General features: G+C 48.9%; 1 protein-coding gene across 2 annotated transcripts in view; it reads right to left on the minus strand.

The window, feature by feature from the left end:
• The window catches only part of LOC135054499 (zinc finger protein 585A-like), a 108,111-nt gene that overhangs the window by 62,895 nt on the left and 28,484 nt on the right, over positions 1–16,732 (minus strand). For both annotated transcript variants that reach the window (XM_063957618.1, XM_063957617.1), the window contains exon 2: positions 1,493–1,636. In XM_063957618.1, coding sequence (XP_063813688.1) covers positions 1,493–1,570 — 78 coding nt within the window. In that variant the 5' untranslated portion in view covers positions 1,571–1,636. The remainder of the gene's footprint in view (positions 1–1,492; positions 1,637–16,732) is intronic.

Raw genomic sequence — 16,732 nt, forward strand, 5'->3', positions numbered from 1 at the left:
AAAAATTGGAACAAAAGGCTATTTCCATTGCCTACAATGTAACGCATGCAGAACAACGAAAAAGAAAGGAACAAAACCAATAACAAAATTCAAATCAAATAAAACGAATAAGGAATACGAACTTCAAAGTCAAATAACCTGCAGCACTGAGGGAGTGATTTATTTGATTGAATGCCCATGTGGATACCAATATGTAGGCCAAACGAAAAGAAAATTAAGCATTCGCATCTCCGAACATCTTTACAATATAAGAAAAGGATTAACAACTCACAGTGTGTCTCAACACTATCTAGAATATCATAATAAAGATGCCTCTAACCTTTTATTTATGGGCATACAAAAAGTCCCAAAAAATTGGAGAGGCGGAAACAGTACAGCTGAACTACTAAGAAATGAGACAAAATGGATATACCATCTAAAAACTCTGCAACCAAACGGACTCAATATAGACATAAATTTAAAAACCTTTTTAGAATAAATTAAATACCTGTAGTCTTACAAATGTAAAGATATACATTTTATAAATGTAAAGATATCCTTTTAAAATATTTTTTTAAATAATTTTATTCATATATTAACATCACATAATCCACTTTATACACTAATTCCCCATATTGATACCAGTAAAACAAAAAGCATGAGGTTGCCACCAAATAATGACATCACTTCCTGTTTGGAAACAAAGGACTTCTGTTTTTAAATGTTTAACAAATAAAGATTTTTCAATTGCCATTCAATAAATAGAGTGCCCCATGCTGCACACTCCATCCATGATTAAGTGCTGAGGCATGAAACGCGTTGGACCATGTGACCGGAAGTACGACATTGACGCAACCGAAAGTGCTCCGCACCCGCGATTCGGACATACATACAGTGAAGCAGGAGCTTGGAAACCAGCCACGGGAGCCAGAAGTCATCACTACAGCAAGGTAGAGACAGGGAAAGCTAGCATATAACTACCTGCTGAGGACACCCCGGAAGGCTCATATATATGGAATCCAAACATACTGTTTAAATAAAAATTCCGGACACTCACCTCATTAACTCTTAAAAGAGCTGTAAACATACTGGTATCTTCCCCTCCCCCTCTCCCCCCCCCCTCTCTTCATAGCGCTCTGACATATATATATAATGTCCCTGTATTATTACGATAGATATAAGTGATGTCACTTTGAAGCTCCCGGATCCCCTCACCTCCCCAGTCATGTCCCTGTAATATTACTATAGATATAAGTTATGTCACTATGACACTCCCAGATTCCCGCACCTCCCCAGTCATGTCCCTGTATTATTAATATAGGTTTAAGTGAAGTGACTGTGAAACTCCCAGATCCCCTCACCTCCCCAGTCATGTCCCTGTATTATTACTAATACTATAGATATAAGTGATGTCACTTTGACGCTCTCAGATCCCCTCACCTACCCAATCATGTCCCTGTATTATTACTATAGATTAAAGTCACGTCACTGTGACACTTTCAGATCCCCTCACCTCCCCAGTAAGCAGGTAGATGATCTCTAGGGAGAGATTTATTATCCTCTCCATCTTCTGATGTCTGTCTGTGTCCATTATCAAAGAATCAGGGAGAATACAGGAGGTACGACTAAAGCCTCTGTTACTTCACAGCTTGAGTGCCTAGGAAAAAATACAATACTGTACATATAACACATGTAACACTGAGAGACTAGTAAATATCACCTTTCCCACCAGCCATAGAATCCTGATCAGTGTGTCTAAAGGTGCATACACACGGAGCGATATAACTGAGCGATTTTGACTATATAGTCAAAATCGCTCAGAAAGTAAGTGCATATCGCTCCGTGTGTATACAGCCAGCGATAGCGATGCGCGTCCCCGCTAGGTCGCTATCGCTGGGAAAAATAGACTGTGCAGGCAAGTCAATTTTGGCTATGTCGCTGCAAAAGTTAGTCAAAATCGCTCATATTTTGAGTGCACAAGCGATTTTCCCCAGCGATAGCGATGTCTCCTTCTAGCCACTCCCCGCCGCCCATAGCTCATTGCGCGGAGGCTGAAGAGGGAAGAGTCAGCAGAGAAGCTCCAGACACCGCTGAAAAGGTGAGTAAATATGACTAGTGAGGTACCTGGCCAATTCCTGCTGCTGCTCCATGAGGTGGGGAAGCGGGGGCAGGGGGGTAGATGCCGCGGCGGCGATGTGTGCGTTGGCTCCGGGACTTTCCCTGGCGCACAGCACAAAACGAGGTGCCTGGCCTATTTCAGCTCCTCTCCTCTGCCTAGCTGCAGCTCCGTGAGGTGGAGAGCGGGGGAATGGGGGGGGGATGCCGCGGTCAGTTTCTGTGTTGTGTATGCTTCTTTGGCCCCATGCACAGGTGGGGAGGGGGGGGGTGGTGGTGTTGGTGGGTGGTGGTTATAAGTAAAGGAGAGAGTCACTGGCTTTAGTGCTCTACCTGGCGCAGTGTATACGTGCTCTACCTGGCGCAGTGTTTTAGTGCTCTACCTGGTGCAAAGTGTATACGTGCTCTACCTGGCGCAAAGTGTATACGTGCTCTACCTGGTGCAAAGTGTATACGTGCTCTACCTGGCGTAAAGTGTATACGTGCTCTACCTGGCGCAGTGTTTTAGTGCTCTACCTGGTGCAAAGTGTATACGTGCTCTACCTGGCGCAAAGTGTATACGTGCTCTACCTGGCGCAGTGTTTTAGTGCTCTACCTGGCGTAAAGTGTATACGTGCTCTACCTGGTGCAAAGTGTATACGTGCTCTACCTGGCGTAAAGTGTATACGTGCTCTACCTGGCGCAGTGTTTTAGTGCTCTACCTGGTGCAAAGTGTATACGTGCTCTACCTGGCGCAAAGTGTATACGTGCTCTACCTGGCGCAGTGTTTTAGTGCTCTACCTGGCGTAAAGTGTATACGTGCTCTACCTGGTGCAAAGTGTATACGTGCTCTACCTGGTGCAAAGTGTATACGTGCTCTACCTGGCGCAAAGTGTATACGTGCTCTATCTGGCGCAGTGTTTTAGTGCTCTACCTGGTGCAAAGTGTATACGTGCTCTATCTGGCGCAGTGTTTTAGTGCTCTACCTGGCGCAAAGTGTATACGTGCTCTACCTGGTGCAAAGTGTATACGTGCTCTACCTGGCGCAAAGTGTATACGTGCTCTACCTGGTGCAAAGTGTATACGTGCTCTACCTGGCGCAAAGTGTATACGTGCTCTATCTGGCGCAGTGTTTTAATGCTCTACCTGGCGCAAAGTGTATACGTGCTCTATCTGGCGCAGTGTTTTAGTGCTCTACCTGGCGCAAAGTGTATACGTGCTCTACCTGGTGCAAAGTGTATACGTGCTCTACCTGGCGCAAAGTGTATACGTGCTCTACCTGGTGCAAAGTGTATACGTGCTCTACCTGGCGCAAAGTGTATACGTGCTCTATCTGGTGCAGTGTTTTAGTGCTCTACCTGGCGCAAAGTGTATACGTGCTCTATCTGGCGCAGTGTTTTAGTGCTCTACCTGGCGCAAAGTGTATACATGCTCTACCTGGTGCAAAGTGTATACGTGCTCTACCTGGCGCAAAGTGTATACGTGCTCTATCTGGTGCAAAGTGTATACGTGCTCTACCTGGCGCAGTGTTTTAGTGCTCTACCTGGTGCAAAGTGTATACGTGCTCTATCTGGCGCAGTGTTTTAGTGCTCTACCTGGTGCAAAGTGTATACGTGCTCTACCTGGCGCAAAGTGTATACGTGCTCTACCTGGTGCAAAGTGTATACGTGCTCTACCTGGCGCAAAGTGTATACGTGCTCCATCTGGCGCAAAGTGTATACGTGCTCTACCTGGCGCAAAGTGTATACGTGCTCTACCTGGCGCAAAGTGTATACGTGCTCTCCCTGGCGCAAAGTGTATACGTGCTCTACCTGGCGCAAAGTGTATACGTGCTCTATCTGGCGCAAAGTGTATACGTGCTCTATCTGGCGCAGTGTTTTAGTGCTCTACCTGGCGCAAAGTGTATACGTGCTCTACCTGGTGCAAAGTGTATACGTGCTCCATCTGGCGCAAAGTGTATACGTGCTCTACCTGGCGCAGTGTTTTAGTGCTCTACCTGGTGCAAACTGTATACGTGCTCTACCTGGCGCAAAGTGTATACGTGCTCTACCTGGCGCAAAGTGTATACGTGCTCTACCTGGCGCAAAGTGTATACGTGCTCTATCTGGCGCAGTGTTTTAGTGCTCTACCTGGCGCAAAGTGTATACGTGCTCTACCTGGCGCAAAGTGTATACGTGCTCTACCTGGCGCAAAGTGTATACGTGCTCTATCTGGTGCAAAGTGTATACGTGCTCTACCTGGTGCAAAGTGTATACGTGCTCCATCTGGCGCAAAGTGTATACGTGCTCTATCTGGCGCAGTGTTTTAGTGCTCTACCTGGCGCAAAGTGTATACGTGCTCTACCTGGCGCAAAGTGTATACGTGCTCTATCTGGTGCAAAGTGTATACGTGTTCTACCTGGCGCAGTGTTTTAGTGCTCTACCTGGCGCAGTGTTTTAGTGCTCTACCTGGTGCAAACTGTATACGTGCTCTACCTGGCGCAAAGTGTATACGTGCTCTATCTGGTGCAAAGTGTATACGTGCTCTACCTGGCGCAAAGTGTATACGTGCTCTACCTGGCGCAAAGTGTATACGTGCTCTACCTGGCGCAAAGTGTATACGTGCTCTACCTGGTGCAAAGTGTATACGTGCTCTACCTGGCGCAAAGTGTATACGTGCTCTACCTGGTGCAAAGTGTATACGTGCTCTACCTGGTGCAAAGTGTATACGTGCTCCATCTGGCGCAAAGTGTATACGTGCTCTATCTGGCGCAGTGTTTTAGTGCTCTACCTGGCGCAAAGTGTATACGTGCTCTACCTGGCGCAAAGTGTATACGTGCTCTACCTGGCGCAGTGTTTTAGTGCTCTACCTGGCGCAAAGTGTATACGTGCTCTACCTGGCGCAAAGTGTATACGTGCTCTATCTGGCGCAGTGTTTTAGTGCTCTACCTGGCGCAAAGTGTATACGTGCTCTACCTGGCGCAAAGTGTATACGTGATCTATCTGGTGCAAAGTGTATACGTGCTCTACCTGGCGCAAAGTGTATACGTGCTCTACCTGGCGCAAAGTGTATACGTGCTCTACCTGGCGCAAAGTGTATACGTGCTCTACCTGGTGCAAAGTGTATACGTGCTCTACCTGGTGCAAAGTGTATACGTGCTCTACCTGGCGCAAAGTGTATACGTGCTCTACCTGGCGCAAAGTGTATACGTGCTCTACCTGGCGCAAAGTGTATACGTGCTCTACCTGGTGCAAAGTGTATACGTGCTCTACCTGGCGCAAAGTGTATACGTGCTCTACCTGGCGCAGTGTTTTAGTGCTCTACCTGGCGCAAAGTGTATACGTGCTCTACCTGGTGCAAAGTGTATACGTGCTCTACCTGGCGCAAAGTGTATACGTGCTCTACCTGGCGCAAAGTGTATACGTGCTCTACCTGGTGCAAAGTGTATACGTGCTCCATCTGGCGCAAAGTGTATACGTGCTCTATCTGGCGCAGTGTTTTAGTGCTCTACCTGGCGCAAAGTGTATACGTGCTCTATCTGGTGCAAAGTGTATACGTGCTCTACCTGGCGCAGTGTTTTAGTGCTCTACCTGGCGCAAAGTGTATACGTGCTCTACCTGGCGCAAAGTGTATACGTGCTCTACCTGGTGCAAAGTGTATACGTGCTCCATCTGGCGCAAAGTGTATACGTGCTCTACCTGGCGCAAAGTGTATACGTGCTCTACCTGGCGCAAAGTGTATACGTGCTCTACCTGGCGCAAAGTGTATAACGTGCTCTACCTGGCGCAAAGTGTATATGTGCTCTACCTGGTGCAAAGTGTATACGTGCTCTACTTGGCGCAAAGTGTATACGTGCTCTACCTGGCGCAGTGTTTTAGTGCTCTACCTGGCGCAAAGTGTATACGTGCTCTACCTGGCGCAAAGTGTATACGTGCTCTACCTGGCGCAAAGTGTATACGTGCTCTATCTGGCGCAGTGTTTTAGTGCTCTACCTGGCGCAAAGTGTATACGTGCTCTATCTGGTGCAAAGTGTATACGTGCTCTACCTGGCGCAGTGTTTTAGTGCTCTACCTGGCGCAAAGTGTATACGTGCTCTACCTGGCGCAAAGTGTATACGTGCTCTACCTGGTGCAAAGTGTATACGTGCTCCATCTGGCGCAAAGTGTATACGTGCTCTACCTGGCGCAAAGTGTATACGTGCTCTACCTGGCGCAAAGTGTATACGTGCTCCATCTGGCGCAAAGTGTATACGTGCTCTACCTGGCGCAAAGTGTATACGTGCTCCATCTGGCACAAAGTGTATACGTGCTCTATCTGGCGCAGTGTTTTAGTGCTCTACCTGGCGCAGTGTTTTAGTGCTCTACCTGGTGCAAAGTGTATACGTGCTCTACCTGGCGCAAAGTGTATACGTGCTCCATCTGGCGCAAAGTGTATACGTGCTCTACCTGTCGCAAAGTGTATACGTGCTCTACCTGGCGCAAAGTGTATACGTGCTCTACCTGGCGCAAAGTGTATACGTGCTCTACCTGGCGCAAAGTGTATACGTGCTCTATCTGGCGCAAAGTGTATACGTGCTCTATCTGGCGCAGTGTTTTAGTGCTCTACCTGGTGCAAACTGTATACGTGCTCTACCTGGCGCAAAGTGTATACGTGCTCTACCTGACGCAAAGTGTATACGTGCTCTATCTGGCGCAAAGTGTATACGTGCTCTATCTGGCGCAGTGTTTTAGTGCTCTACCTGGCGCAAAGTGTATACGTGCTCTACCTGGCGCAAAGTGTATACGTGCTCTACCTGGTGCAAAGTGTATACGTGCTCCATCTGGCGCAAAGTGTATACGTGCTCTATCTGGCGCAGTGTTTTAGTGCTCTACCTGGCGCAAAGTGTATACGTGCTCTACCTGGCGCAAAGTGTATACGTGCTCTATCTGGTGCAAAGTGTATACGTGCTCTACCTGGCGCAAAGTGTATACGTGCTCTATCTGGTGCAAAGTGTATACGTGCTCTACCTGGCGCAAACTGTATACGTGCTCTACCTGGCGCAAAGTGTATATGTGCTCTACCTGGTGCAAAGTGTATACGTGCTCTACCTGGTGCAAAGTGTATAACGTGCTCTACCTGGCGCAAAGTGTATATGTGCTCTACCTGGTGCAAAGTGTATACGTGCTCTACCTGGCGCAAAGTGTATACGTGCTCTACCTGGCGCAGTGTTTTAGTGCTCTACCTGGCGCAAAGTGTATACGTGCTCTACCTGGTGCAAAGTGTATACGTGCTCTACCTGGCGCAAAGTGTATACGTGCTCTACCTGGCGCAAAGTGTATACGTGCTCTACCTGGCGCAAAGTGTATACGTGCTCTACCTGGTGCAAAGTGTATAACGTGCTCTACCTGGCGCAAAGTGTATATGTGCTCTACCTGGTGCAAAGTGTATACGTGCTCTACCTGGCGCAAAGTGTATACGTGCTCTACCTGGCGCAGTGTTTTAGTGCTCTACCTGGCGCAAAGTGTATACGTGCTCTACCTGGTGCAAAGTGTATACGTGCTCTACCTGGCGCAAAGTGTATACGTGCTCTACCTGGCGCAAAGTGTATACGTGCTCTACCTGGCGCAAAGTGTATACGTGCTCTACCTGGTGCAAAGTGTATAACGTGCTGTACCTGGCGCAAAGTGTATATGTGCTCTACCTGGTGCAAAGTGTATACGTGCTCTACCTGGCGCAAAGTGTATACGTGCTCTACCTGGCGCAGTGTTTTAGTGCTCTACCTGGTGCAAAGTGTATACGTGCTCTACCTGGTGCAAAGTGTATACGTGCTCTACCTGGCGCAAAGTGTATACGTGCTCTACCTGGTGCAAAGTGTATACGTGCTCTACCTGGCGCAAAGTGTATACGTGCTCTACCTGGCGCAAAGTGTATACGTGCTCTACCTGGCGCAAAGTGTATACGTGCTCTACCTGGTGCAAAGTGTATACGTGCTCTACCTGGCGCAAAGTGTATACGTGCTCTACCTGGTGCAAAGTGTATACGTGCTCTATCTGGCGCAGTGTTTTAGTGCTCTACCTGGTGCAAAGTGTATACGTGCTCTACCTGGCGCAAAGTGTATACGTGCTCCATCTGGCGCAAAGTGTATACGTGCTCTACCTGGCGCAAAGTGTATACGTGCTCTACCTGGCGCAAAGTGTATACGTGCTCTACCTGGCGCAAAGTGTATACGTGCTCTATCTGGCGCAAAGTGTATACGTGCTCTATCTGGCGCAGTGTTTTAGTGCTCTACCTGGCGCAAAGTGTATACGTGCTCTACCTGGCGCAAAGTGTATACGTGCTCTACCTGGTGCAAAGTGTATACGTGCTCCATCTGGCGCAAAGTGTATACGTGCTCTACCTGGCGCAGTGTTTTAGTGCTCTACCTGGTGCAAACTGTATACGTGCTCTACCTGGCGCAAAGTGTATACGTGCTCTACCTGGCGCAAAGTGTATACGTGCTCTATCTGGCGCAAAGTGTATACGTGCTCTATCTGGCGCAGTGTTTTAGTGCTCTACCTGGCGCAAAGTGTATACGTGCTCTACCTGGCGCAAAGTGTATACGTGCTCTACCTGGTGCAAAGTGTATACGTGCTCCATCTGGCGCAAAGTGTATACGTGCTCTACCTGGCGCAGTGTTTTAGTGCTCTACCTGGTGCAAACTGTATACGTGCTCTACCTGGCGCAAAGTGTATACGTGCTCTACCTGGTGCAAAGTGTATACGTGCTCTACCTGGTGCAAAGTGTATATGTGCTCTACCTGGTGCAAAGTGTATACGTGCTCTACCTGGCGCAAAGTGTATACGTGCTCTACCTGGCGCAGTGTTTTAGTGCTCTACCTGGCGCAAAGTGTATACGTGCTCTACCTGGTGCAAAGTGTATACGTGCTCTACCTGGCGCAAAGTGTATACGTGCTCTACCTGGCGCAAAGTGTATACGTGCTCTACCTGGCGCAAAGTGTATACGTGCTCTACCTGGCGCAAAGTGTATACGTGCTCTACCTGGCGCAAAGTGTATACGTGCTCTACCTGGTGCAAAGTGTATACGTGCTCTATCTGGCGCAGTGTTTTAGTGCTCTACCTGGTGCAAAGTGTATACGTGCTCTACCTGGCGCAAAGTGTATACGTGCTCCATCTGGCGCAAAGTGTATACGTGCTCTACCTGGCGCAAAGTGTATACGTGCTCTACCTGGCGCAAAGTGTATACGTGCTCTACCTGGCGCAAAGTGTATACGTGCTCTACCTGGCGCAAAGTGTATACGTGCTCTATCTGGCGCAAAGTGTATACGTGCTCTATCTGGCGCAGTGTTTTAGTGCTCTACCTGGCGCAAAGTGTATACGTGCTCTACCTGGCGCAAAGTGTATACGTGCTCTACCTGGTGCAAAGTGTATACGTGCTCCATCTGGCGCAAAGTGTATACGTGCTCTACCTGGCGCAGTGTTTTAGTGCTCTACCTGGTGCAAACTGTATACGTGCTCTACCTGGCGCAAAGTGTATACGTGCTCTACCTGGCGCAAAGTGTATACGTGCTCTATCTGGCGCAGTGTTTTAGTGCTCTACCTGGCGCAAAGTGTATACGTGCTCTATCTGGTGCAAAGTGTATACGTGCTCTACCTGGCGCAGTGTTTTAGTGCTCTACCTGGTGCAAAGTGTATACGTGATCTATCTGGTGCAGTGTTTTAGTGCTCTACCTGGTGCAAAGTGTATACGTGCTCTACCTGGCGCAAAGTGTATACGTGCTCTACCTGGCGCAGTGTTTTAGTGCTCTACCTGGTGCAAACTGTATACGTGCTCTACCTGGCGCAAAGTGTATACGTGCTCTACCTGGCGCAAAGTGTATACGTGCTCTACCTGGTGCAAAGTGTATACGTGCTCTACCTGGCGCAAAGTGTATACGTGCTCTACCTGGCGCAGTGTTTTAGTGCTCTACCTGGCGCAAAGTGTATACGTGCTCTACCTGGTGCAAAGTGTATACGTGCTCTACCTGGCGCAAAGTGTATACGTGCTCTACCTGGCGCAAAGTGTATACGTGCTCTACCTGGCGCAAAGTGTATACGTGCTCTACCTGGTGCAAAGTGTATAACGTGCTCTACCTGGCGCAAAGTGTATATGTGCTCTACCTGGTGCAAAGTGTATACGTGCTCTACCTGGCGCAAAGTGTATACGTGCTCTACCTGGCGCAGTGTTTTAGTGCTCTACCTGGTGCAAAGTGTATACGTGCTCTACCTGGTGCAAAGTGTATACGTGCTCTACCTGGCGCAAAGTGTATACGTGCTCTACCTGGTGCAAAGTGTATACGTGCTCTACCTGGTGCAAAGTGTATACGTGCTCTACCTGGCGCAAAGTGTATACGTGCTCTACCTGGCGCAAAGTGTATACGTGCTCTACCTGGCGCAAAGTGTATACGTGCTCTACCTGGTGCAAAGTGTATACGTGCTCTACCTGGTGCAAAGTGTATACGTGCTCTACCTGGCGCAAAGTGTATACGTGCTCTACCTGGTGCAAAGTGTATACGTGCTCTATCTGGCGCAGTGTTTTAGTGCTCTACCTGGTGCAAAGTGTATACGTGCTCTACCTGGCGCAAAGTGTATACGTGCTCCATCTGGCGCAAAGTGTATACGTGCTCTACCTGACGCAAAGTGTATACGTGCTCTACCTGGCGCAAAGTGTATACGTGCTCTACCTGGCGCAAAGTGTATACGTGCTCTACCTGGCGCAAAGTGTATACGTGCTCTATCTGGCGCAAAGTGTATACGTGCTCTATCTGGCGCAGTGTTTTAGTGCTCTACCTGGCGCAAAGTGTATACGTGCTCTACCTGGCGCAAAGTGTATACGTGCTCTACCTGGTGCAAAGTGTATACGTGCTCCATCTGGCGCAAAGTGTATACGTGCTCTACCTGGCGCAGTGTTTTAGTGCTCTACCTGGCGCAAACTGTATACGTGCTCTACCTGGCGCAAAGTGTATACGTGCTCTACCTGGCGCAAAGTGTATACGTGCTCTATCTGGCGCAAAGTGTATACGTGCTCTATCTGGCGCAGTGTTTTAGTGCTCTACCTGGCGCAAAGTGTATACGTGCTCTACCTGGCGCAAAGTGTATACGTGCTCCATCTGGCGCAAAGTGTATACGTGCTCTACCTGGTGCAAAGTGTATACGTGCTCCATCTGGCGCAAAGTGTATACGTGCTCTACCTGGCGCAGTGTTTTAGTGCTCTACCTGGTGCAAACTGTATACGTGCTCTACCTGGCGCAAAGTGTATACGTGCTCTACCTGGCGCAAAGTGTATACGTGCTCTATCTGGCGCAAAGTGTATACGTGCTCTATCTGGCGCAGTGTTTTAGTGCTCTACCTGGCGCAAAGTGTATACGTGCTCTACCTGGCGCAAAGTGTATACGTGCTCTACCTGGCGCAAAGTGTATACGTGCTCTATCTGGTGCAAAGTGTATACGTGCTCTACCTGGTGCAAAGTGTATACGTGCTCCATCTGGCGCAAAGTGTATACGTGCTCTATCTGGCGCAGTGTTTTAGTGCTCTACCTGGCGCAAAGTGTATACGTGCTCTACCTGGCGCAAAGTGTATACGTGCTCTATCTGGTGCAAAGTGTATACGTGCTCTACCTGGTGCAAAGTGTATACGTGTTCTACCTGGCGCAGTGTTTTAGTGCTCTCCCTGGCGCAAACTGTATACGTGCTCTACCTGGCGCAAAGTGTATACGTGCTCTACCTGGCGCAAAGTGTATACGTGCTCTATCTGGCGCAGTGTTTTAGTGCTCTACCTGGCGCAAAGTGTATACGTGCTCTATCTGGTGCAAAGTGTATACGTGCTCTACCTGGTGCAAACTGTAAACGTGCTCTACCTGGCGCAAAGTGTATACGTGCTCTATCTGGTGCAAAGTGTATACGTGCTCTACCTGGTGCAAACTGTATACGTGCTCTACCTGGCGCAAACTGTATACGTGCTCTATCTGGTGCAAAGTGTATACGTGCTCTACCTGGCACAAAGTGTATACGTGCTCTACCTGGCGCAAAGTGTATACGTGCTCTACCTGGCGCAAAGTGTATACGTGCTCTATCTGGCGCAGTGTTTTAGTGCTCTACCTGGCGCAAAGTGTATACGTGCTCTACCTGGTGCAAAGTGTATACGTGCTCTACCTGGTGCAAAGTGTATACGTGCTCTACCTGGTGCAAAGTGTATACGTGCTCTACCTGGCGCAAAGTGTATACGTGCTCTACCTGGTGCAAAGTGTATACGTGCTCTACCTGGCGCAAACTGTATACGTGCTCTATCTGGTGCAAAGTGTATACGTGCTCTACCTGGTGCAAAGTGTATACGTGCTCTATCTGGCGCAGTGTTTTAGTGCTCTACCCGGTGCAAAGTGTATACGTGCTCTACCTGGCGCAAAGTGTATACGTGCTCTATCTGGTGCAAAGTGTATACGTGCTCTACCTGGTGCAAAGTGTATACGTGCTCTACCTGGTGCAAAGTGTATACGTGCTCTACCTGGCGCAAAGTGTATACGTGCTCTACCTGGTGCAAAGTGTATACGTGCTCTACCTGGCGCAAAGTGTATACGTGCTCTATCTGGCGCAGTGTTTTAGTGCTCTACCTGGCGCAAAGTGTATACGTGCTCTACCTGGCGCAAACTGTATACGTGCTCTACCTGGTGCAAAGTGTATACGTGCTCTACCTGGTGCAAAGTGTATACGTGCTCTACCTGGCGCAAAGTGTATACGTGCTCTACCTGGCGCAGTGTTTTAGTGCTCTACCTGGCGCAAAGTGTATACGTGCTCTACCTGGCGCAAAGTGTATACGTGCTCTACCTGGTGCAAAGTGTATACGTGCTCTACCTGGCGCAAAGTGTATACGTGCTCTACCTGGCGCAGTGTTTTAGTGCTCTACCTGGTGCAAAGTGTATACGTGCTCTACCTGGTGCAAAGTGTATACGTGCTCTACCTGGCGCAAAGTGTATACGTGCTCTACCTGGCGCAAAGTGTATACGTGCTCTACCTGGCGCAAACTGTATACGTGCTCTATCTGGTGCAAAGTGTATACGTGCTCTACCTGGCACAAAGTGTATACGTGCTCTACCTGGCGCAAAGTGTATACGTGCTCTACCTGGCGCAAAGTGTATACGTGCTCTATCTGGCGCAGTGTTTTAGTGCTCTACCTGGCGCAAAGTGTATACGTGCTCTACTTGGCGCTAAGTGTATACGTGCTCTACCTGGTGCAAAGTGTATACGTGCTCTACCTGGTGCAAAGTGTATACGTGCTCTACCTGGCGCAGTGTTTTAGTGCTCTACCTGGCGCAAACTGTATACGTGCTCTACCTGGCGCAAAGTGTATACGTGCTCTACCTGGCGCAAAGTGTATACGTGCTCTATCTGGCGCAAAGTGTATACGTGCTCTATCTGGCGCAGTGTTTTAGTGCTCTACCTGGCGCAAAGTGTATACGTGCTCTACCTGGCGCAAAGTGTATACGTGCTCTACCTGGCGCAAAGTGTATACGTGCTCCATCTGGCGCAAAGTGTATACGTGCTCTACCTGGTGCAAAGTGTATACGTGCTCCATCTGGCGCAAAGTGTATACGTGCTCTACCTGGCGCAGTGTTTTAGTGCTCTACCTGGTGCAAACTGTATACGTGCTCTACCTGGCGCAAAGTGTATACGTGCTCTACCTGGCGCAAAGTGTATACGTGCTCTATCTGGCGCAAAGTGTATACGTGCTCTATCTGGCGCAGTGTTTTAGTGCTCTACCTGGCGCAAAGTGTATACGTGCTCTACCTGGCGCAAAGTGTATACGTGCTCTACCTGGCGCAAAGTGTATACGTGCTCTATCTGGTGCAAAGTGTATACGTGCTCTACCTGGTGCAAAGTGTATACGTGCTCCATCTGGCGCAAAGTGTATACGTGCTCTACCTGGCGCAGTGTTTTAGTGCTCTACCTGGCGCAAAGTGTATACGTGCTCTACCTGGCGCAAAGTGTATACGTGCTCTACCTGGTGCAAAGTGTATACGTGCTCTACCTGGCGCAAAGTGTATACGTGCTCTACCTGGCGCAGTGTTTTAGTGCTCTACCTGGTGCAAAGTGTATACGTGCTCTACCTGGTGCAAAGTGTATACGTGCTCTACCTGGCGCAAACTGTATACGTGCTCTACCTGGCGCAAACTGTATACGTGCTCTACCTGGCGCAAACTGTATACGTGCTCTATCTGGTGCAAAGTGTATACGTGCTCTACCTGGCACAAAGTGTATACGTGCTCTACCTGGCGCAAAGTGTATACGTGCTCTACCTGGCGCAAAGTGTATACGTGCTCTATCTGGCGCAGTGTTTTAGTGCTCTACCTGGCGCAAAGTGTATACGTGCTCTACTTGGCGCTAAGTGTATACGTGCTCTACCTGGTGCAAAGTGTATACGTGCTCTACCTGGTGCAAAGTGTATACGTGCTCTACCTGGTGCAAAGTGTATACGTGCTCTACCTGGTGCAAAGTGTATACGTGCTCTACCTGGCGCAAAGTGTATACGTGCTCTACCTGGCGCAAAGTGTATACGTGCTCTACCTGGTGCAAAGTGTATACGTGCTCTACCTGGTGCAAAGTGTATACGTGCTCTATCTGGCGCAGTGTTTTAGTGCTCTACCTGGTGCAAAGTGTATACGTGCTCTACCTGGCGCAAAGTGTATACGTGCTCTATCTGGTGCAAAGTGTATACGTGCTCTACCTGGTGCAAAGTGTATACGTGCTCTACCTGGTGCAAAGTGTATACGTGCTCTACCTGGCGCAAAGTGTATACGTGCTCTACCTGGTGCAAAGTGTATACGTGCTCTACCTGGCGCAAAGTGTATACGTGCTCTATCTGGCGCAGTGTTTTAGTGCTCTACCTGGCGCAAAGTGTATACGTGCTCTACCTGGCGCAAACTGTATACGTGCTCTACCTGGTGCAAAGTGTATACGTGCTCTACCTGGTGCAAAGTGTATACGTGCTCTACCTGGCGCAAAGTGTATACGTGCTCTACCTGGCGCAGTGTTTTAGTGCTCTACCTGGCGCAAAGTGTATACGTGCTCTACCTGGCGCAAAGTGTATACGTGCTCTACCTGGTGCAAAGTGTATACGTGCTCTACCTGGCGCAAAGTGTATACGTGCTCTACCTGGCGCAGTGTTTTAGTGCTCTACCTGGTGCAAAGTGTATACGTGCTCTACCTGGTGCAAAGTGTATACGTGCTCTACCTGGCGCAAAGTGTATACGTGCTCTACCTGGCGCAAAGTGTATACGTGCTCTACCTGGCGCAAAGTGTATACGTGCTCTACCTGGCGTAAAGTGTATACGTGCTCTACCTGGTGCAAAGTGTATACGTGCTCTACCTGGCGCAAAGTGTATACGTGCTCTACCTGGCGCAAAGTGTATACGTGCTCTACCTGGTGTAAAGTGTATATGTGCTCTACCTGGCGTAAAGTGTATACGTGCTCTACCTGGCGTAAAGTGTATACGTGCTCTACCTGGCGCAAAGTGTATACGTGCTCTACCTGGCGCAAAGTGTATACGTGCTCTACCTGGTGCAAAGTGTATACGTGCTCTACCTGGTGCAAAGTGTATACGTGCTCTACCTGGCGCAAAGTGTATACGTGCTCTACCTGGTGCAAAGTGTATACGTGCTCTACCTGGCGCAAAGTGTATACGTGCTCTATCTGGTGCAAAGTGTATACGTGCTCTACCTGGCGCAGTGTTTTAGTGCTCTACCTGGCGCAAAGTGTATACGTGCTCTATCTGGTGCAAAGTGTATACGTGCTCTACCTGGCGCAAACTGTATACGTGCTCTATCTGGTGCAAAGTGTATACGTGCTCTACCTGGCGCAAAGTGTATACGTGCTCTACCTGGTGCAAAGTGTATACGTGCTCTACCTGGCGTAAAGTGTATACGTGCTCTACCTGGTGCAAAGTGTATACGTGCACTACCTGGCGCAAAGTGTATACGTGCTCTACCTGGCGTAAAGTGTATACGTGCTCTACCTGGTGCAAAGTGTATACGTGCTCTACCTGGTGCAAAGTATATACGTGCTCTACCTGGCGCAAAGTGTATATGTGCTCTACCTGGTGCAAAGTGTATACGTGCTCTACCTGGCGCAAAGTGTATACGTGCTCTACCTGGCGCAGTGTTTTAGTGCTCTACCTGGTGCAAAGTGTATACGTGCTCTACCTGGTGCAAAGTGTATACGTGCTCTACCTGGTGCAAAGTGTATACGTGCTCTACCTGGCGTAAAGTGTATACGTGTTCTACCTGGCGCAAAGTGTATACGTGCTCTACCTGGCGCAGTGTTTTAGTGCTCTACCTGGCGTAAAGTGTATACGTGCTCTACCTGGTGCAAAGTGTATACGTGCTCTACCTGGTGCAAAGTGTATACGTGCTCTACCTGGCGCAAAGTGTATACGTGCTCTACCTGGTGCAAAGTGTATACGTGCTCTACCTGGCGTAAAGTGTATACGTGCTCTACCTGGTGCAAAGTGTATACGTGCTCTACCTGGCGCAAAGTGTATACGTGCTCTACCTGGCGCAAAGTGTATACGTGCTCTACCTGGTGCAAAGTGTATAATGTGCTCTACCTGGCGTAAAGTGTATACGTGCTCTACCTGGTGCAAAGTGTATACGTGCTCTACCTGGTGCAAAGTGTAT

This window comes from Pseudophryne corroboree, chromosome 3 (assembly GCF_028390025.1).
Source record: "Pseudophryne corroboree isolate aPseCor3 chromosome 3, aPseCor3.hap2, whole genome shotgun sequence".
Taxonomy (NCBI): domain Eukaryota; kingdom Metazoa; phylum Chordata; class Amphibia; order Anura; family Myobatrachidae; genus Pseudophryne; species Pseudophryne corroboree.